The 21,743-nt window shown below is 39.5% G+C and overlaps 2 protein-coding genes across 2 annotated transcripts; both read left to right on the plus strand.

The window, feature by feature from the left end:
• The first annotated feature begins 8,537 nt into the window (after positions 1–8,537).
• Positions 8,538–9,592, plus strand: LOC107607358 (uncharacterized). The gene is made up of 3 exons (XM_016309323.1): positions 8,538–8,712; positions 8,790–9,064; positions 9,242–9,592. The coding sequence occupies exons 1-3, from the start codon at positions 8,538–8,540 to the stop codon at positions 9,590–9,592; spliced, it is 801 nt and encodes a 266-aa protein (XP_016164809.1).
• Positions 9,593–16,923: 7,331 nt separating this feature from the next.
• Positions 16,924–19,598, plus strand: LOC148553217 (uncharacterized). Its single transcript, XM_088494795.1, has 3 exons — positions 16,924–17,370; positions 17,473–17,622; positions 18,963–19,598. Exons 1-3 carry the CDS (start codon positions 16,924–16,926, stop codon positions 19,596–19,598), a joined length of 1,233 nt encoding a protein of 410 aa, XP_088350921.1.
• Positions 19,599–21,743: the final 2,145 nt, after the last annotated feature.

Genomic DNA, 21,743 nt, shown 5'->3' on the forward strand with positions numbered 1-21,743 from the left:
GGTGGTTGAGGACTATATTAAGGATATGGCTCATAGGCATATGGTGGTGGTTGTTGGTAGTCACAATGAGGTTCACCATAGCCATGTGATTGACATTCATTAGGATAGGAATTATACCTATAAGAAACCAGAGGAGGTTGTTGCCAAGAAGGTTGATCAATCCCTTGAGACTCCTCCCACCTTTGATTATACCATCCTTGATGCACATTCTCATTGAAATTCCCATTTCCTACAACATAGTTAGAACCAAACTCATAGCCAAAGTGGTGAGAATTCATAGTAGCAAGAGAAGATAAAAACAAAAAGCTAGTAACAAATAAAGAGAACCAACACCTACAACTACCAAAAACTAACAAAGAAGCAAAAGGCAAACATATTCATAATATTCACATATATACAATAACCAATAACAAGTCACACAATTGCAAATCCCCGGCAACGGCGCCATTTTGATGAGAGATTTTATGCCAGTATAGAATTTATCAATAAATCCAATCGTGAGTATAGTCTAAACCAACAAGTAATCCCACATCAAACTTAGAAAATGTGTGTCCACAATTCAAAATCAATAACCGAGAGTATTAGTCCCGAGTCGTTCTCCCTAGGAGTTGCCCTAAGATGCACATCATTGGTTAGGGATTCTTTTGTTGTTTTGGAGTTTAGTACAAGAAATCAAGCTAATAAAAGTGAATGACAATCAATCAATGTAAAAGCCTTGGCTAGGGGTGAGAACTGGAAGTCCTATCATCATAATCTACATCAATTGTGACAACAATTGGTCATTGCTCTAGTTAGTCAACCTCTAACTATGAAGAAAATTCAAGTGAAGATAATCAATTTGAGTTCACAAGTCCTAGTCAAACCCTACGGAAGTCTAGCTTTACTAACATGCAAATCAATTAGCAATTTCCAATTGATAATCAACAAAGGACATTGACAATTCAAGTATCTCCAATAACTCAACCCCCAAGCTAGGAATGAAAAGTCTGCTCCCTAGCTAAAGTTGACATTCTCTCAAACACTTGGAGAGCAAGAATGAAAGACATTGTGAAATTGAGAAGAAAATTCAGATCAAAGATATCCACTACAAGCAATTAACAACAATGAACATGAAATACCTCAATGCATTAATAGAAATCAAAGTAACAAGATCCAAATCTAAGATCCAAAATAACTTGAGCAACAAGAACACTAATTTGAGAGTAGAAGAATTAGATCTACAAATTGAAGCAATGTAGAATTGAATTGACAATAGATCTCACCAATGGATCCATGAGGAATTGAACGTGAGAAAATAAAAACCTAGAGAGAAGTGAGAGCTTCTCTCTCTAGAATGTAACATACAAAAACTAACTAAAAATATATAATAGTGTGTAATGCGTGAATCCCCTTCAATCCTTGGTCTTTTATGTCTTTTCCCACCAGAATTCTGCTCAAAACTGGGCCACGAACTCCCCTAAAATTTGCCAGTTATATTTTCAGTTTAAAAATCACGTGCGAGCATCGACGCGTACGCATGGGTCATGCGTGCGCGTTCTTAGAGTTTGTGCGATCCACGCGGACGTGCAAGGCACGCGTACGCATCCATGGAGTTTGCACCCAGACATGCGAATGCGCCAGCTTTGCGTGCTGATTCCCAGCAGCATGCATCCACACGTACGTGCAAGGCACGCATACGTGTCACTGCTTAAGCTCCAAAGCTCCATTTTTCCATGATCCTTCTATTTATACATGCTTCCTTCCTTCTCTTCTAGGCCATTCTTGCCCTATAAACTCTGAAATCACTTAACAAACAGATCACGACATCGAATGGTAATAGAAGAGGATTAAAATATAACATATTTAATGTAAAAGAAGCATATTTTCAACCATGAAACAAAATCGGGAAAGAAACACAAAACCATGCATTTTATATGAATAAGTGTGAAAAAATATTGATAAAACCCCCAAAATCCATACAAGATAAACCCTAAAAATGGGATTTATCAAGTAGGGTGCTTGCGTATGCGAGTAGTTGTTTTTGAGGTGTTGCATACGCGACCACCTGCAAGTGACGGGACAAACCCTTTCAGGTTGGGCAGCTCGCGTACGCGAGCAAAGTACTTGCGTACGCGTGACCCCCTATTTCCAGCAAAAATAAGTTTTGTGTTTTAACACTTAATTTCAAACCTCTAAGCTTCAATTTTTATTCTTTTAGCCCTAAATCCTAATAGTATGCCTAGTAATGCAAAAAAGCTAGGAAAAGTGGTAAGCTTCAATTTTCATTCTTTCAAATCTGATTAATGATGATTGTATGAGTTGCTGAGGATGACGGTGGAAGTGGTGTGTATCCCATGAGCCGAATGGCTGTATTTGATATTGAATTATGGCTGAGTCTGTATATGTATATGATTGATGATTGATAATGTGATTTGATGCACTTCCAACTATTTGAGATACGAGTTTCCTTGGTTGAAAGCAGTGGCTAGCCACCACGTGCTCCAGGATGAGACTCGATACTCTGCTGACCCTATGTCGTAAGTGTGGCCGGACACTGTGAAAGTTCCGAATGAGCTCGCCCCCGTGAATAAACACCAGTGTGGTGTTATATGATTATGATTGAGAATTACTCAAGTTAGGGATGCACGACAGATAGATAGTCCAATAGTTAGCCACCAGGACTTGTCGGGTTGGCTTTATAACTGACAGATGAGACTCATCAACCACTAGGACAGGCATGCATCATATGCATCTATATGTTTGTTTGGTGTGTTTTGTTTGGAGTGCCTAATTGATTGCATCACTACTTGCTACCTGTTTATCTGTTGTATCTGCTTTCTATTTGTAATTTTCTTGCTTAAAATAATTGTGTTTGTAATATCAAATTCCGGTGGCGGTTGGGTGGTTTGGAGGAGTTGGATTGGGGAGTATTAGATAGCTCTGAAGATCCTTAGCTAGTTGCCTATTTCATTTTCATGGTTTAGTTATGATTATAAGCTTTAATTATATGTTGGAAGTTCTAGGATTGCCTTTGGCTTTCCCATGACATTATATGTTAGATATGTGGGCACTGTTACCGTGCTGAGAACCTTCGGTTCTCGCCCATGCATATTTTGTGATTTTCAGATGCAGGACCTGAGGCTCCTCGCTGAGGCATGCTGAAAGCTTCTGAATTAGCAAAGATCCTTATCTCTCGGGGCTTTATTTTGGTTATATGTATTTATATAGATACTTATTATTTCCACTTATATATATATGATGTATTAGCTCCTTTTAGAGGTTATTTTGGAGAAACATCTTCTATAACTCTGTATTTTGCGTTTTCATATATACATATGTGTGTGTGTGTGTGTGTGTGTATGTGTGTGTATGTATACTTAAATGCTTAGGCCAGTTACCTTCGCGAACCGAGTCTTGAGCTTTGTTATCTATATTTTGGCACTCTTCTGTATATGTATCCGTGTTAGCTTATCTTTTTCCTTGCTCACTTATGTTATCGTATTTGGGAGTGTTGCGCTTTTCAATTTAACAAATTTGCTTTACCTTTTTCTTCAAAGGCTCCTAGTTAGAAATCTTTTTCACTATTATTATATATATATAATTTTACTTTTAGAGGTCGTAATACCTCCCCAACTCTGTCTTATGACTTAAGCATAAGGCTCTGTGTGGTAGGGTGTTACACCAACGGGCCGAACTGGTTAGACTGGCCCCAAACCGGCCCAAGGCCAACCCTATAAGCTAAGCCACGAGCGAGCTTTCCTCATTTTCACTCCTGGGAATGCTTCGAAAAGAGATTCACATCTTGAAAACCTAAACCCCCTTCCCAAAATTCAATCGTCCGTAACTTTCAATCTGGAGCTCCAATTGACGAGAAGTCAGCGGCCACGCGTTCATCTTGGAATTCTCTATAAAATTCACATATCAATTTAGTGAGAATCTAGCCATTTCTTACTCAGGCACTCCTCCCTAATTTCAAAATTTAAGGTTTTGAGTTTGATAGATTATGTGATTTTGATGTTCTAGGCTTGAGTTAGCTTCAGAAAACTATTGGGTTTTGGTCATTTGAGCCATGGGTAATGTAAGGAATTTTTATTTCTTTGCGAATTTCCAATTTAGTGAACTGTATGTTGATTATAGTGATATTGTATGAATTAGATTGTCTTCTTATTGATTTAGAGTTCAATTAGGCTGTTTGGAACAAAATCCGGGTGATTCAGCTTGAGGTATTGAGGTTTGGAAATTCAGAGCTTGTGAAAGGAGAGGTTTTTGAGGAGTTCCAAGCTTAGAGAGGAATCGGCCAAGGTATGGTTTTGGTTTCTCATAGATAATATATAATGTTTTGTGAAAACTGTAAGAATCGCGACTAATTAACCGTCTAATTAAATAATTAATATTGCCCAAAAAAGGATCCGAAAATATAGAATGAGAACTAGGGGATTTAAATATGATTTTTGGATCCGAAAAACCGAGAAAAACCGGGAACTAGCAGCCGAACCAGTTTAAGTCTGTCCGGTACTGTGCAAGAAAAATTAAAAATAGTAGAAAACTTTAGGAAAATATTTAAAGTAAAATACCAGGCGTTAATTTTAAAGGTTTGGCCCAATGTTGGGCCAAATGGGCTAAAAACATTAACGGGTTGGACCGGGCTCAAGTTGGGCCCAAGCCCAACATATATATACTTTCATTAAAGGCTAATTCAGCACACAACACACTTAAACACAGCACACACACCAGCTGAAAGATAAAGAGGGAGAAGAGAGAAAAAGCACTATTCATCATCATCTTCTTAAGCTCATATCTCCAGCTACGGTGCTTCAATTCGCGTGCCGTCAGTGGCTACGCGAAGCTCTCGCAGAACCCATTACTTTCATCTAACTCTCATAGGTAAGATTTCGAATTTTCCTTCCTTTCTGTTGCCCTAAGAATTTCGAGTTTGGTGAGAATTGATCTTAAGAAAAATTTGTGTTTTGGTTATTTAGGTGTTAATCATTAGTGAGAAAATGTTGGGTTTTATCCCAAATATCAGTGAATGAGGTAAGGTTTTCCAAGAACCCTTGTAAATTGATTAATTGTGAGTATTAGGTTTTGATTTTTATCAAATGTGTGATATTAGCTTGAATATTGGAGCTTGTTGATGATTCTTGATACTTGTTGGAGTTGATTGGTGGCTTGGACTGTGATAGGAAACTTTATTGCACTCAATTTTGGGTTTTTGGCATATTGGAAATCGGCCAAGGTATGGTTTCGCTTTTTTCTATGTAATATATAATATTTCTGGATACTTAGAGTAGTGACCCATAGGATAGGTTTGAATTGAATTGGTTGTTGAATTGTTGAATGATGAATTATGATGAATTATGACGAATTGATGATTTTTGAGTATGTTGATGAATTATGATGTTGAAATTCATAAAGATGATATGAAGGATTTATATTGAGATGAAATGAGATTGATTATGATGCTTGGTATTGATAGATTTATGATTGATGAATGTGTTGGTGGAGGATTGATTTTAGTGTTACATATTTGATATGGAGGTTGAGAATAATGAAATGTGAAGGAAAGTTTGGTATGAATGGTGGAATTTGATATAAAGGGTGAGTTATGAGGTAAATTGGAGTTTGGTATGGTTTTGTCTTAGTTTTCATTGTGGAATTGGAAAATTGAGAATTTGTGAACTTTTGGTAAAATTGAAATTTTGCTGAATTTCAATGGATCATATTTTAAGCTACCAAGCTTGAAATTCAATGCATTTTATATCAAATGAAATAAAATTGAACAAGCTTTAAAATGGTTTAAATTTTGTGGAAATCCGAATTTGGTAGAAAAAGATATGATTGTTCAAAGTTTGGTGTTAAAATCCGATTTCTACAATGTTGTAGAATTTTGAGAATACTTGTTTGTGTGCGCATGCACAGCCTTGTGCTACGCACACCCCGTGAATTTTTAAACCTGTGCACACACACAGCCTTATGCGCATGCACACACAGGAACATGGCTACTGATGAGAGTGCTAGCACGCTCTGTGCGCGCACATAACCAACTAAGTTCTGCAAGCTGTGCGCACACCCCTGTGTGTACGCACATGCCCTGTTTTTCAACTAAAACTTTGTTTTTAACTATATCACTTTCTCAACAAGCTTGTAAACATCTGTGACACCTCTTTAAGACTCTTGGGCTTATTTTCGGGTATCAAGAGACAGGAAAGGTCCTAGGAGAATTAATTAGGGTATACATTGAAAAGTTATTGAACGGAGGCTTAAGTTTCTGGTGTACTGAGGATGGGGTTGGTGGAGTGAGAAGGGAGAAAGATATATGAATTAAGAAATTGAAGAACTAATGGATTTGGAATAGAAATGTTGAATTGACAGTTGTTGAGATGATTGGAGGACTCAGAATGGAATATGGCTCCATGATATACTGAAAAATGTTTTTGAAAACCACCGAATTTCTATTTTATGCTGAGAATGATCAGACGCTAAGCGCCTCGCAGGGACAGTTGTTAATCCTACCTGTTGAGGTCACGGCAGCAGCGTAAGGACGGTGGTTAATCTCGCTTACGTTGAGATGTGAGGTCTGTGGCAAGAGTATCCTGCTCGCATCCCTTCGGATCACTAGAGTGTGCAGGCACAAAATCCTGGACGGTGTTCCGAGCACCATATCTTGGGGGTTCCCAATTATGATTCTGAAGGGCGACATCTCCATGGAGATGTGTCGGGTTGGCAGTTGAACCGACAATGTGATATCACAGCCTATAGGACAAGCATTCATCATGTGCATCTTCTATCTGTTTGTTTGCTTTGCCGACTTGTAATTGCTTGCCTAATTGTATAATATGCCTAATTGGCTACTTGACTAACTTGCCATATATGTCTATACTTGTGTTTTACTTGCATTGATATTATCTATGTTTCCTATTGGGATTAAGGAGGTTCAGAAGGCAGTGGTGATGGGATCGCATGGATGATAGGTTGGTGAAGGCTGTGGGATAGCGGAGAATTGTTAGATTAGAAAATCCCCTAAGTTAGACTATCCCTTTATCATGTTGAGGTTCTAAATTATTCTTTAATGTTTTAGTCATGCTTTAAGATGAATCTTGTGATGGATATAAAGTTCTAGAATCACCTCTGGTGTCCCGGGGTCTTATATCTTACATCACTGGACACTGTTACCATACTGAAGACCTTCGGTTCTCATACCATATTCTGTTGTTGTTTTTCAGATGCAGGTCTCAACCCACCTCGGTGAGTTGCTTCGATGGTGACAGAGCGGAGGATCCTGGGGAGTCTTTTGTTTATTTTGTATATGTCTCTCATCTTTTGTATTTTACTTTTGCCTAGAGGCTTACTTTGAGAGAAAAACTTGTATAAGCTGTTTTCACTTTCAGAATTCTGTGTGGTCTGTATATAGCTATCCAGCTTAAACTCTGTGAGCCGTGGCTAGATCTTTATGTTATTATACTCTTCTATTTTGTTATATTTTATCTATATATTGTGCATTAAGTTTGTAGCTTCATGAGTACGTTTTGCGCTTTTCAAGTCCTGTTTTGAGCTGTATCCTTCATCGGGCTTCTAGATTATATTATTGCTTCTATATATTATATGTATGAGCTTTGGACTTGTCGTAACCTTTAATTAACCTTTTCTTTACGACGTGAGGTAAAGCTTAGGGTAATTAGGGTGTTACATTTAGTGGTATCAGAGCAGTTTGTCCTCGTGAGCCTTAGGGATGGACCGATTGTGCTTTATTACATACTCTGTGTATCTTTTTCTTTGATGCTATTAGGTTATCTACTTGATATTGCATAGCATACTTGTTTGTGAGTGCCTTTTTGGGATAATTGAAGCACTAGGCTTTTGACATTGAGACTGATCACCTTGATATCGATTGTTTGGTGTAGACAGGAACCCTAATGGCCACTCGCGGACAAGGTCGTACACGTTCACGAGCAGCGAGTAGGAATGCGCAACCGGCCGATAACCATGCCGAATTCATGACGGCAATGGCGAATCTAGCGAACGCCATGGAGGCTAATGCTGCTGCGAAGCCAACCGGCTGGAAACGGGAATGGCGATGGAAACGGGAATGATAATGCTAAAGGAAATGGGGATAATATGGGAGGTGCTTCGATGACCTTGGCGACTTTTCTCAAGGTTCATCCGCCAAGTTTCAGAGGTTCAACCAACCCTACAGAAGCGGATAATTGGTTTCACGCCATGGAGCGTGCGTTAAAGGCACAACATGTTCTGAATAATCAATATGTAGAGTTTGCTGCATATTAGCTTTTGGGAGAGGCTCAGCACTGGTGGCAAGGAGAGTGCCGCTTGCTACAGCTTCAAAATGCCGATGTTCTTGGGATGTATTCCAAACGGCTTTCTACAAGAAGTACTTTCCTGAGTCTGCAAGGGAAGCGAAGGAGATGGAACTTATGCAGCTGAAGCAAGGTTCCTTGTCTGTGGCAGACTATACTAGCCGATTTGAGGAGCTCTGTAGGTTCTCTAGGGTGTGTCAGGGTGCCTAGGAGACCTATAATAGCTGGAAGTGTATCAAGTATCAAATGGGATTGAAGGATAACATCATGATTGTTGTGGCTCCTTTGGAGATTTGTATTTTCTCCGATTTGGTGAACAAGGCTAGAGTTGTTGAAGAATATGCAAAGACAGTAGCTTCGTCAAAGGACACTCATGGAGGAAACACTAGTCGGGGACGTGCCAAGTACTTTCAGCCGAAGGGTCAGAATTTTAAGAGAGGAGGACATGTGTGCGTTGTGGGCATTTTCATCCATATGACTCTTGCAAGATTTGTATAGGTGGTTGCTTCAACTGTGGATTGCCTGGCCATATTGTGAGGGATTATACTTGGGGGAAGAACCCGATTGCGGGTCAGAGTCAACACGAAGGGCGAGTGTTTGCTGTGAACACCAAGGATGCTGCTAAGGCGGATCCTCTGATGAGAGGTAACTATTTAATTGACAATAAAACCTTAGTTGCATTATATGATACTGGAGCTTTGCATTCGTTTATTTCATTTAACAAAGTTGAGGAGCTAGGCTTGAAAGTTTCAGAATTAGCTTTTGAATTGCATGTACATACTCCGCATCAGACGGTTATGACTAGGTCAGGTTATAGACAAGTAGGTTTCAAGCTTGAGGGTAGAGAATTTGTGCATGACTTGATTTATTTACCAATGGTTGGGTTGGAGATGATTTTGGAGTTTAATTGGTTGTCAAAGAACCGAGTTTTGTTGGATTGCTTTGAGCAGTCAATTCAGTTTATGCCGGATGGAGAAAATGGAGTAGTGGTAGCTGAGGGTTACTACCTGAACTCTGTAATGGTGCACTATAGTAGGGAAGAGTGTCAGGGTTATATCTTGTTGTCTGCTAATGCTTTGGGTGATGCCCAGAACTTAGATAAGATTCCAGTAGTTAGAGACTTTTCGGAGGTGTTCCCGAAATATATTCCTGAATTTCCACCTCAAAGAGAGATCGAATTTGTGATTGAATTGGTGCCGGGAGCCAGACCAGTGTCGATTGCGCTATATAGAATGGCTCCGATAGAGCTGGCTAAACTAAAAACTCAGTTGGAAGAATTTCTAAACAAGAGGTTCATTTGACTAACTGTATCTCCATGTGGAGCCCCAGTTTTATTGGTAAAGAAGAAGGATGGAGGAATGCGACTTTGTGTGGATTACTGACAGTTGAACAAAGTGACTGTGAAAAACAAGTACCCGTTGCCAAGGATAGATGACTTGATGGATCAACTGCAAGGAGCTGGAGTGTTTTCAAAGATTGACTTAAGATTCGGTTATCATCAGATAAGGGTGAAAGAGGATGACATTTTGAAGACTGCGTTTAGGACACGCTATGGACACCACGAGTTCGCGGTGATGTCCTTTGGGTTAACGAATGCACCTGTTGTGTTCATGGATTTCATGAATAGATTTCGTCCCTTTTTGGACAAATTCATGGTGGTTTTAATAGATGAGATCTTACTTTATTCTAAGACGGTGAAGGAGCACGAGGAATGCTTGAGAATTGTGTTGAAAATCATGAAGGAGTGGAAATTATATGCTAAGTTGTCGAAGTATGAGTTCAGGAAGGAGGAAGTAAAGTTCCTAGGTCATGTGGTAAGCAAAGGAGGAATAGCCGTAGGTGCTTCGAAAGTAGAGGCAATGAAAGAATGGGAAAGACCAACGACGGTGACGGAAGTCAGAAGTTTCTTGGGCTTAGCCGGATATTACCGAAGATTTATTGAAGGATTTTCTCGGATTGCACTACCGATGACTAAGTTGACAAGGAAGGAAGTGCTGTTTGTGTGGACGTCGGAGTGTGAAGAAAGTTTTTAGACCTTGAAACAACGGCTAACTTCAGCGCCTGTTTTGATTTTACCAGAACCGCATGAACCTTTTGAAGTGTATTGTGATACGTCACTGAAAGGTTTGGGTTGCATGTTGATGCAACACCAGAACGTCGTGGCTTACGCATCGCGTCAGCTGAGACCGCATGAGGTAAATTACCCAACTCATGACTTGGATCTGGCGGCGATTGTGTTTGCATTGAAGATTTGGAGGAAACACTTGTACGGAGTGAGGTTTAGCATCTTTTCTGATCACAAGAGTCTCAAATACATCTTTGATCAGAAAGAGCTTAATATGCGTCAGAAGAGGTGGATGGATTTGCTAAAGGATTATGATTTTGAACTGAGTTATCACTCTGGAAAGGAAAATGTGGTGGTAGACGTATTGAGTCAGAAATCTTTAATGATAGCTTGGATGAGAATCAAGGAAGAGGAGCTAGAGGATAAGTTTGTGGATCTTAAGCTGGATATTGGTGAAGTTGCCGGAAGAGCTTGTTTGAATCAGTTGCAAATTTCAAGTACATTTAAATTAGAGATTCAGAGGGCTCAGCAAGATGAGCAAAAGCTTAGGTAACTATTTCAACCAGTTGTCAAGAAGAGGCATGGAGAGTTTACTAAGGATGACAAAGGGTTGTGGAGATATAAGCAGAGAATTCGTATACCGAATGTCGGGGGTTTAAGACAAAACTTGTTGTCAGAAGCTCACAACAGTGGGTTTTCTATTCACCCAGGAAGTACTAAGATGTACTATGATTTAAAGAAGATGTTCTGGTGGCGTGAGATGAAAGGTGATGTAGCTACAGTTGTGTCTAAGTGCCTGACGTGTCAGAAGGTAAAGATAGAGAATCAGAAATCATCGGGAATGCTACAACCATATGAGATTCCTCAGTGGAAGTGGGAAAGAATTGCAATGGACTTTGTGACCGGTTTACCGAGGACTATGTCGGGATTTAACGCGGTTTGGGTGATCGTAGATTGCTTAACCAAATTCGCTCAATTTCTGCCTATCCGAGTAAACTATTCCATGGAGGAGTTGATGAGATTGTACATCAAGGAGATAGTAAGGTTGCACGGTGTGCCATCAAGCATAGTGTCAGACCATGATCTTCGATTCACATCAAGGTTTTGGGGATCTTTCCAAAAAGCTTTCGGTACGAGGCTATGTCTCAACACTCCGTATCATCCACAAATGGATGGACAGTCGAAAAGGACTATTCAGACGTTGGAAGATATGCTAAGCGAGTGTGTTTGGATCAACCTGAAAATTGGGACCGTTACATGCCATTGGTGGAGTTTGTGTACAACATTAGCTTTCATGCGAGTATTGGGATGGCTCCGTATAAGGCTTTGTATGGACGGAAGTGCCAATCTCCACTTTGTTGGTATAAGACTGGTGAAGTAAGTGTTTTAGGTCCTGATTTGGTAGCAAAGACTACTGAGAAGATTAAGAAAATTCGGGAGAGAATTCTAACGGCACAGAGTAGACAGAAAAGTTATCCGAAAGGATTACCCCGAGCTATTCTCAGGTAATCACTAAATTTTGAGGGCAAAATTTTTTATTTGGTGGGGGGAATGCAAGAACCGCAACTAATTAACTGTCTAATTAAATAATTAATATTGCCCAAAGTAAGATAAAAATTTAGAATGAGAATTAGGGGATTTAAATATGATTTTTCAAACCGGTTTAAGTTTGTCCAATACTGTGCGAAAAAAATTAAAAACAGTATAAAACCTTAGGAAAATATTTAAAGTAAAAAAAATCGGGCGTTAATTTTAAAGGTTTGGCCCATGTTGGGCCCAAGCCCAACATATATATACTCTCATTAAAGGCCAATTCAGCACACAACACACTTAAACACAACACAGACACTGGCTGAAAGAGAAAGCAGGAGAAGAGAGAAGAAGCACTATTCATCATCATCTTCTCAAGCTCATATCTCGAGCTACGATGCTCCGATTCGCGTTCCGTCAGCGACTACGCGAAGCTCGCACCAAGCCCGTTACTTTCATCTAAATCTCATAGGTAAGATGTCGAGTTTTCCTTTCCTTCCTGCTGCCCTAAGAATTTCGAGTTTGGTGAGAATTGATCTTGAGAAAAATTTGTGTTTTGGTTGTTTAGGTACTAATCATTAGTGAGAAAATGTTGGGTTTTATCCCAAATATCAGTGAATGAGGTAAGGTTTTTCAAGAACCCTTGTAAATTGATTAATTGTGAGTATTAGATTTTGATTTATATGAAATGTGTGATATTAGCTTGTTGGTGATTTTTGATACTTGTTGGAGTTGATTGTGGCTTGGATTGGGATTGGAAGCTTTATTTCACTCAATTTTGGGTTTTTGGCATATTGGGAATCAGCCAAGGTATGGTTTTGGTTTCTTCTACGTAATATATAAAATTTCTGGACACCTAGGCTAGTGACCCATAGGATAGGTTTGAATTGAATTGGTTGTTGAATTGTTGAATGATGAATTATGATAAATTATGATGAATTGATGATTTTTGAGTATGTTGATGAATTATGATGTTGAAATTGATAAAGATGGTGTGAAAGATTTAGATTGAGATGAAATGAGATTGATTATAATGCTTGGTATTGATAGATTTATGATTGATGAATGTGTTGGTGGAGGATTGATTTTAGTGTTACATATTTGATATGGAGGTTGAGAATAATGAAATGTGAAGGAAAATTTGGTATGAATGGTGGAATTTGATACAAAGGGTGAGTTATGAGGTAAATTGGAGTTTGGTATGGTTTGGTCTTAGTTTTGGTTGTGGAATTGGAAAATTGAGAATTTGTGAACTTTTGGTAAAACTGAAAATTTGATGAACTTCAATGGATCATATCTTGAGCTATCATTGTTGAAATTCAATGCATTTTATATCAAATGAAAGAAAATTGAACAAGCTTTATGTAACACCCTAATTACCCTAAGCTTTACCTCGCGTTGTAAAGCAAAGGTTAATCAAAGGTTACGACAAATTCTAAAGCTTATACATATTTATATAGAAGGAAATAATAAATTATAGAAGCTCGATGAAGGATACAACTCAAAAGCAGGATTTGAAAAGCGCAAAACATACCCACGAAGCTACAAACTTAACGCACAAGATATAGATATAATATAACAAATATAAGAGTATAATAGCATGAAGATCTAGCCACGGCTTGTGGAGTTTAAGCCGGATAGCTATATACAGACCATACAGACATCTAAAAGTTAAAGTAGCTTATACAAGTTTTTCTCTCAAAGTAAGCCTCTAGGCAAAAGTAAATACAAAAGTGAGAGATAATACAAAATAAGCAAAAAGACAACAAAACAGATAGAGATCCTCCGCTCTGTCACCACTAAAACAACTCACCGAGTTGAGTTGCGACCTGCATCTGAAAAACAACAACAGAATATGGTATGAGAACCGGAGGTTCTCAGTATGGTAACAGTGTAAGAACCCGCGTTTTCACGTAAAACCGTCTTAATAAAATAATTTTAGTGCCCGGAGTACATTCAAAATTTAGAAGTTTTAATTTGAAAATAAAAATGTGAAATTTGATTTCAGTGAATTTTTCTGAGTTGGAAAATGTATTTCTTTCGAAAAGTTTCTGTAAAAATGCATATTAGGGCTTAAGCTGGCAGTACCGGCTCTAGTCTGTCCAGTACCGCTTATTTTGGGAAAATAAGATTTTAAAAGTTGTTTACTGTTTTGAAAGGATAAGAATAATTTAGAATCGAAACCGGACACTAATCTTAAAGGTTTTGGCCCAAAAGTGGGCCAAACGGACCAAAAACGCTAACAGGTTGGACGGGCCCAAACCGGGCCCAATGCCCAACATATATAAGCTCATTAAATGAACTTTGAGCTCATTTTCCTCCCCAAAATGAGAGAGAGCCGCGGTTTGAGAGTTGAGAGGAGAAGAGGGGAATGTCACTATTCACCTCCACGTTCCAAGAGCCATAACTTTTGATCCAGAGCTCCGAATGACGAGCCGTTTGTGGCCACGCGAAGCTCTCGACAAGCTCTTCCTTTTTATCTAAGTTTTTCTGGTAATAACTTGAATCTCACTCCCCAGTTATCTGCCCTAAGTTTCTGCGCGATTTTGGTTATGAGTTTTGAGTAGATTTTGTGGTTTTGCTTGTTTAGGTGATCTCTAGTAGTGGGTAATTGTTGGATTTTACCTCTAATATCGTTGGATAAGGTAAGGAACCTCTTTATCCTTGTAGTTTGGTATAGTATGAGCTTTAGTTGTTGATGTATGATTATGTTGTATGTATGAAGCTTGTTTTTGGAGTTGGTGGTGGCTTTTGGTCTGGCTTGATAGTTTGGAGCTTGGTGGAAGCTTGATTTGAATCAAGTTTGGTGTTGGAACATATTGGAAATCAGTCAAGGTATGGTTTCAGTTTTCTTTATGTAATATGTAATATTTCTGGATGCTTAGGCTAGTGACCCATAGGACAGAATTGAATTACATTGGTTGTTGGGATTGTTGCATGATGATGATGTATAATGATTTGTGGATTTGACTTGTTGAATGATGATTTACGATGAATTATGATGGGTTGATAATTTTTTAGTATATTGGTGAATTATGATGTTGTAATGATAATATGGTGTGAAATATTTAGATTGAGGTGAAATGGGATTGAGAGCGATGCTTGGTATTGATAGATGATGATTATTGATGAATTGTGTTTGTGGGTATTGAGATTTGAAGATGGATGTTGATGATGCTCTTATGGTTGGTTAGTGTAGTTGGTTGATGATGATTATGAGTATTTATGATGGTTTTGGATGTTGATGATTAAGGATTTTGATGGTGTTAAATGGTGTAAATCGGGATATTATAGATGATTGACTTGAGAGAGGAATGGTATGGACCTTGATGTTGTTTTGGTATTGTTTGGGTTATGATTAGTTTGGTTTTGTATTATGAGATTTGGCAAATTTGAGGTTAAAAGTTTTTTGGGGGAAATGGATTTTTGGTGAAATTTGTCTGATCATAACTTTTGCCTCGATTTTCAAAATTTGATGAATTTTGATTTAAATTAAAGCTTATTGAAAACACTTCAAATTGATATAAAGTTTGTAAAATATGGAATTTTGTAGAGGGATTTATGATTATTCAAAGTTGGTGTTGAAAATCTGAAATTCTGTAGAGTTGCAGAATTTCAGGATTTCTGATATGTGCGCATGCACGGCCTTGAGCGCACGCACAAACCTGCACAAATCTCATTCTGTGTGGATGCACAGACCTGTGCATACGCACAAGCAGGAAAAGGCTTATTGCTTGCACCGTTAGCACAACTTGTGCATGCGCACATCAATGAAGAATTACTACCTGTGCAGACGCACAGCCCTGTGCGCACGCACAAGTCGGGAAGGGTCGTCTATTAGGGGTGCTCGCACAGCTTGTGTGAGTGAACAGGCTTGTAAATTTTAGTACCTGTGCGTACGCACACTTTCAAAATCTTCCTGGGCGTGCGCACACACCCCTGTGCGTCCGCACACACCCTGTTTCACAAATTTAAACTTGTTTTCAACTATTTCACCTTCCCAACAAGTTTGTAAGCTTCTATAACACCTTTGTAAGGCTTTTGGGCTTATTTTTGAGTATGGAAATAAGGGAAATAGGCTAAGGGTTTTGCTTGATGCTTATTTTCAAAAGTTAGCAAACGGAGGATTAGGTTTCTAGTGTACTAAGGATAGGTCTGATAGAGTGTCAGGGAAGAAAGATGTATGATTTGAGAAATTGATAAGCTACGGAGTTCAGAATGGAACTTAGGAAATGATGACGATTGTGGCGAGTATGAGTGGAAGTGTACTATGAGGAGTGGCCTCTAAGTTTGATTACTTGATTATATTATGCTTTGCTATCCGTCGTAGGAGCTGTGGTAGTATCCCGCCTACGTTCGGATGAGATGCTTGAAGCTAAACTTCTCACTCATATTGATTGCTCCAGAGGAAGGTGGTAGGGCACGCTCCCTCGGAATATTTCCCTCTGAAAGGAGAAGGTGGTAGCGCACGTTCCCTCGGAATTTTCCTCTTGAGCATGGGTTTCTAGAAGGCTGATGAAGGATTGAACTCAAAAACAGAATTACATAAGCGCGAAAACGTTCACACAAAGCTAACACATAAGATACAAGGTATAGGTATAAGAGAATAAAACATATATAAATATATATATATATGTATGTATGTATGTATAAGCCTTAGAACTATCGTAACCTCTGATTAACCTTTGCTTTACGGCTAGAGGTAAAGCTTAGGGTAATTGGGGTGTTACATTTAGTGGTATAAGAGCGGTTCGTTCTCGTGAGCCTGAGGGATGGACCGATTGTGCTTCGTTGCACACTCTGGGTCATTTTTCTTTCATGCTATTTAGGTTATCTACTTGATATTTCATAGCATGCTTGTTTGTGAGTTCCTTTTTGGAATAATCGAAGCGCTAAACCTTTGATATTGAGACTGATCAGCTTAATATCGAATGTTTGGTGTAGAAATGAACCCTAATGGCTACTCGCGGACGAGGTCGTACACGTTCACGAAGAGAGAGTAGGAATGAGTGACCAGCCGATAACCATGCTGAGTTCATGGCGGCAATGGTGAACCTTGCAAACACCATGGAGGCTAACGCTGCTGCGACTCTACAAGCTGTACAGAGGTTAGGCCAACCGACCGGAAACAGAAATGGGAATGGTGAAGGAAATGCGGATGACAATGTTGAAGGGAGCGGAGACAACACGGGAGGTGCTCCGATGACCTTGGCGACTTTTCTCAAGGTTCATCCACCAAGTTTTAGAGGTTCAACAATTCCCACAGAAGCGGACAACTGGTTCCAAGCTATGGAGTGCACGCTGCAGCCACAACATGTCCCACACAATCAATACGTGAAGTTTGCTGCTTATCAGCTTCGGGAAGAGGCCCAGCATTGGTGGCAAGCAGAGTGCCGCTTGTTACAGCTTCAAAATGTCGACGCTCCTTGGGATGTGTTCCAAACGGCCTTCTACAAGAATTATTTTCCTGAGTCTGCAAGGGAAGCAAAGGAGATCGAACTTATGCAGCTGAAGCAAGGTTCCTTGTCTGTGGCAGATTATACGAGCAAGTTTGAGGAACTCTACAGGTTCTCTAGGGTGTGTCAGGGTGCCCTAGAGGCCTATAAAAGTTGGAAGTGTGTCAAGTATCAAAGTGGCTTGAAGGACAACATCAGGGCTGTTATGGCTCCTATTGAGATTCAGATTTTCTCCGATTTGGTGAACAAGGCAAGAGTGGTTGAGGAATACGCGAAGACGGTAACCTCGTAAAGGGACACTCATGGAGCAAACACTAGTAAAGAGCGTGATGATCACCTTGGACCAAGGGGAGAAAACCTTAAGAGATATGGTAAAGGGAAGCGGTCAAGAGCTTACTCCCCTAGTATGAAATGTCAGGAGTGCGGGAACTACCATTCGAATAGACAATGCCAATTGGGTAAGAAACTATGTTATAAGTGTGACTCACTAGGACATTTGGTTAGAGATTGCCCCCACCGAAGAACACATGAGACGGATCGATCACAACCACAAGGATGAGGTAATTACGAAGCTGATGGCCAAACCTCAACTTATCTTCATAGTATAGACTATCGTCGTTTGTGTCGAAAAAGGTTTTAAAGCTTAGAATGATTTTTTAAAAACTTGGTTTGAAATTCTGGTTTGAATGATTTGGTTTTGAAACTAGGACTGGAACTTTTGATCAAATGATACGATTTTAAAAGGAAAGTGAGTCCTAAGACTTAGTTGGCTTGTGATTTTGGTTGTAATTCTAACTTATCAAAATGGATTCAAATTTAAAGGTTTTGATTTAAGGGTTTCAATGAGTTTAGGAAAATCATGCTTTAAAATGATTGATTTACCAATAAAAGATTTTTGACTCTTTTGATAAGGTTTTAACAATGGACTCATTTAGATTGGACTTGTTTTAAAGGTTTTGAAAAGTATTACAAATTTGGTATTTTGGTTTAAAAGAAAGGATTTTCGGATTCCTAGTGACGATAATCAAAGTGACGCAGCGGAAGTTGTACGCCAAGTTGTCGAAGTGTGAGTTCTGGAAGGAATAAGTGAAGCTCTTAGGTTATGTGGTGAGCAAGGGAGGAATAGTCGTAGATCCTTATAAGGTAGAAACAGTGATGGGATGGGAAAGATCGGCAACAGTGACGGAAGTCAGAAGCTTCTTGGGTTTAGCCAGATATTATCGAAGATTCATTGAAGGATTTTCCCGGATTGCATTACCGATGGCTAGGTTGACAAGAAAGGAAGCACCTTTTGTTTGGATGTCGGAGTGTGCAGAAAGTTTTCAGACTTTGAAGCAGAAGTTAACTTCAGCACCTGTTTTAATCTTGTTAGAACCGCATGAACCGTTCGAAGTATACTATGACATTTCTCTAAAGGGTTTAAGTTGCATGTTGATGCAACACCGGAGTGTGATGGCTTACGCATCGCGTTAGCTAGGACCGCATGAGGTGAACTATTCAACTCGTGATCTGGAATTAGCGGCGATTGTGTTTGCACCGGAGATTTGGAGGCACCACCTGTGTGGAGTGAGGTTTAGCATCTTTTTTTATCATGAGAGTCTCAAGTATGTCTTTGATCAGAAAGAGCTTAAAATGCATTGGAGAAGATGGATGGATATGCTAAAGGATTATGAGTTTGAACTGAGTTATCACCCTGGAAAGGCGAAGGTGGTCGCAGATGCATTGGGTCGAAAATCCTTAACAATTGCTTGGGTGAGAATCAAGGAAGAGGAGTTAGTAGATAAGTTTGTGGATCTTAAGCTGGAAATTGGTGAGGTGGCCAGAAGAGCTTGTTTGAGCCAGTTGCAGATTTCAAACATGTTTAAGATGGATATTCAGAGGGCTCAGCAAGATGAGCGGAAGCTTCAAAAATTGTTGCAACCAGTTGGTGATAAGAGGCGTGAAGAATTCGCTAAGGAGGGTGAAAGAGTGTGGAGAGATAAGGGGAGAGTTTGCACACAAGATGTCAGAAGTTTGAGACAAGACATGTTGTCGGGGGCTCACTACAGTGGATTTTCTGTTCATCCCGGAAGCACGAAGATGTATTGTAACTTAAAGAAGATGTTTTGGTGGTCTGGGATGAAAGGTGATGTAGCTACAGTGGCATCCAAGTGTTTGACGTGTCAAAAGGTGAAGATAGAGCATCAAAAGCCGTCAGGAATGATACAGCCTCTTGAGACTCCTCAGTGGAAGTGGGCTATGATGTGGTTTGGGTGATCGTGGTTCACTTAACCAAATCCGCTCATTTTCTGCCTATCCGAGTTAACTATTCTATGGAGGAGTTAGCAAGAGAGAATGTCGACACGGTAGGATGATGGTGAATGAGGTGCCTTGGCAACTTGTTGGATTAGCAACGTTGAAAGTAAGATGCCTCGTGGGGAATATATGTATATATATCCCATTGCGTGATTCGGATTTTCAAAGGCAAAAATCTTTTTAAGGAGGGGAGGATGTAAGAACCTACGTTTTCACGTAAAACTGTCTTAATAAAATAATTTTAGTGCCCAGAGTACATTCAAAATTTAGAAGTTTTAATTTGAAAATAAAAATGTGAAATTTGATTTCAGTGAATTTTTCTGAGTTGAAAAATGTATTTCTTTCGAAAAGTTTTTGTAAAAATGCGTACTGGCGCTTAAGCTGGCAGTACCGGCTCTAGTGTGTCCAGTACCGCTTATTTTGGGAAAATAAGATTTTAAAAGTTGTTTACTATTTTGAAAGGATAAGAATAATTTAGAATTGAAAACCGGACACTAATAATCTTAAAGGGTTTGGCCCAAAGTGGGCCAGACGGACCAAAAATGCTAACAAGTTAGACCGGGCCCAATGCCCAACATATATAAGCTCATTACATGAGCTTTGAGCACATTTTTCTCCCCAAAATCCGAGAGAGCCGCGGTTTGAGAGATGAGAGGAGAAGAGGGGAATGTCACTATTCACCTCCACGTTCCGAGAGCCATAACTTTTGATCCGGAGCTCCGATTGACGAGCCGTTTGTGGCCACGTGAAGCTCTCGATGAGCGCTTCCTTTATATCTATGTTTTTGGTAAGAACTGGAAGTTGACTCCTGATAAGCGGATAATTTATACGCTTTTTGGCATTATTTTATACACCAAGTGGGCCCCAGAAGTGGATTTCTGCATCATTCACTCATTTCTGTAAACCCTAGTAACTAGTTTAGTATAAATAGGACTTTTTACTATTGTATTTACATCTTTGGAACATCTTTTGATCCTTTGATCACGTTTAGGGGGCTGGCCATTCGGCCATGCCTGGACCTTATCACTTATGTATTTTCAGCGGTAGAGTTTCTACACTCCATAGATTAAGGTGTGGAGCTCTGCTATTCCTCATGAATTAATACAAAGTACTACTGTTTTTCTATTCAATTCAAGCTTATTCCTTCTCTAAGATATCCATTCGCACCCAAGAACATGATGAATGTGATGATTATGTGACGCTCATCATCATTCTCACCCATGAACGCGTGCCTGACAAACACTTCCGTTCTACATGAAAACAAGCTAGAATGAGTATCTCTTAGATATCTAATATAGAGGACCGAGTCCGAGATATTAGAATCTTCGTGGTATAAGTTAGAACCCATGGACGGCCATTCTTGAGATCCGGAAAGTCTAAACCTTGTCTGTGGTATTCCGAGTAGGATCTGGGAAGGGATGGCTGTGACGAGCTTCAAACTCGCGAGTGCTGGGCGTAGTGACAGACGCAAAAGGATAGTAAATCCTATTCCAGTATGATCGAGAACCGACAGATGATTAGCCATGCAGTGACAGCGCATTGGACCATTTTCACAGAGAGGATGTGATGTAGCCATTGACAACGGTGATGCCCTACATAAAGCTTGCCATGGAAAGAGTAGGAATGATTGGATGAAGACAGCAGGAAAGCAGAGGTTCAGGAGGAACGAAAGCATCTCTATACGCTTATCTGAAATTCTCACCAAAGAATTACATAAGTACCTCTATCTTTATTTTACGTTTTATTTATCTTTTTATTATCAATTCACCATAACCATTTGAATCCGCCTGACTGAGATTTACAAGGTGACCATAGCTTGCTTCAGGCCGACAATCTGCATGGGATCGACCCTTACTCACGTAAGGTTTATTACTTGGATGACCCAGTGCACTTGCTGGTTAGTTGTGCGAAGTTGTGATAAATAGTTGAGATTATAATTGTGTGTACCAAGTTGTTGGCGCCGTTGATGATCACAATTTCGTGCACCAAGTTTTTGGCGCCGTTGCCGGGGATTGTTCGAGTTTGGACAACTGACGGTCCATCTTGTTGCTCAGATTAGGTAATTTTATTTTAATTTTAAGCTTTTTATTTCTTATTTTCGAAAAA

This window comes from Arachis ipaensis, chromosome B7 (genome assembly GCF_059453495.1).
Source record: "Arachis ipaensis isolate K30076 ecotype BB chromosome B7, ASM5945349v1, whole genome shotgun sequence".
Taxonomy (NCBI): domain Eukaryota; kingdom Viridiplantae; phylum Streptophyta; class Magnoliopsida; order Fabales; family Fabaceae; genus Arachis; species Arachis ipaensis.

Bases quoted from the DNA above. Each gene is read 5' to 3' on its own strand.
- LOC107607358 (XM_016309323.1), top strand. From the start codon at position 8,538: ATGGGATTGAAGGATAACATCATGATTGTTGTGGCTCCTTTGGAGATT. The intron at 8,713-8,789 runs GTCAGAATTTTA...AGATTTGTATAG, and splicing joins CAAGTACTTTCAGCCGAAGG to GTGGTTGCTTCAACTGTGGA. The intron at 9,065-9,241 runs GTACATACTCCG...TGCTTTGAGCAG, and splicing joins AATTAGCTTTTGAATTGCAT to TCAATTCAGTTTATGCCGGA.
- LOC148553217 (XM_088494795.1), top strand. From the start codon at position 16,924: ATGGCGGCAATGGTGAACCTTGCAAACACCATGGAGGCTAACGCTGCT. The intron at 17,371-17,472 runs GCAAAGGAGATC...AGGGTGTGTCAG, and splicing joins TTCCTGAGTCTGCAAGGGAA to GGTGCCCTAGAGGCCTATAA. The intron at 17,623-18,962 runs GTAACCTCGTAA...GTCTTTGATCAG, and splicing joins TTGAGGAATACGCGAAGACG to AAAGAGCTTAAAATGCATTG.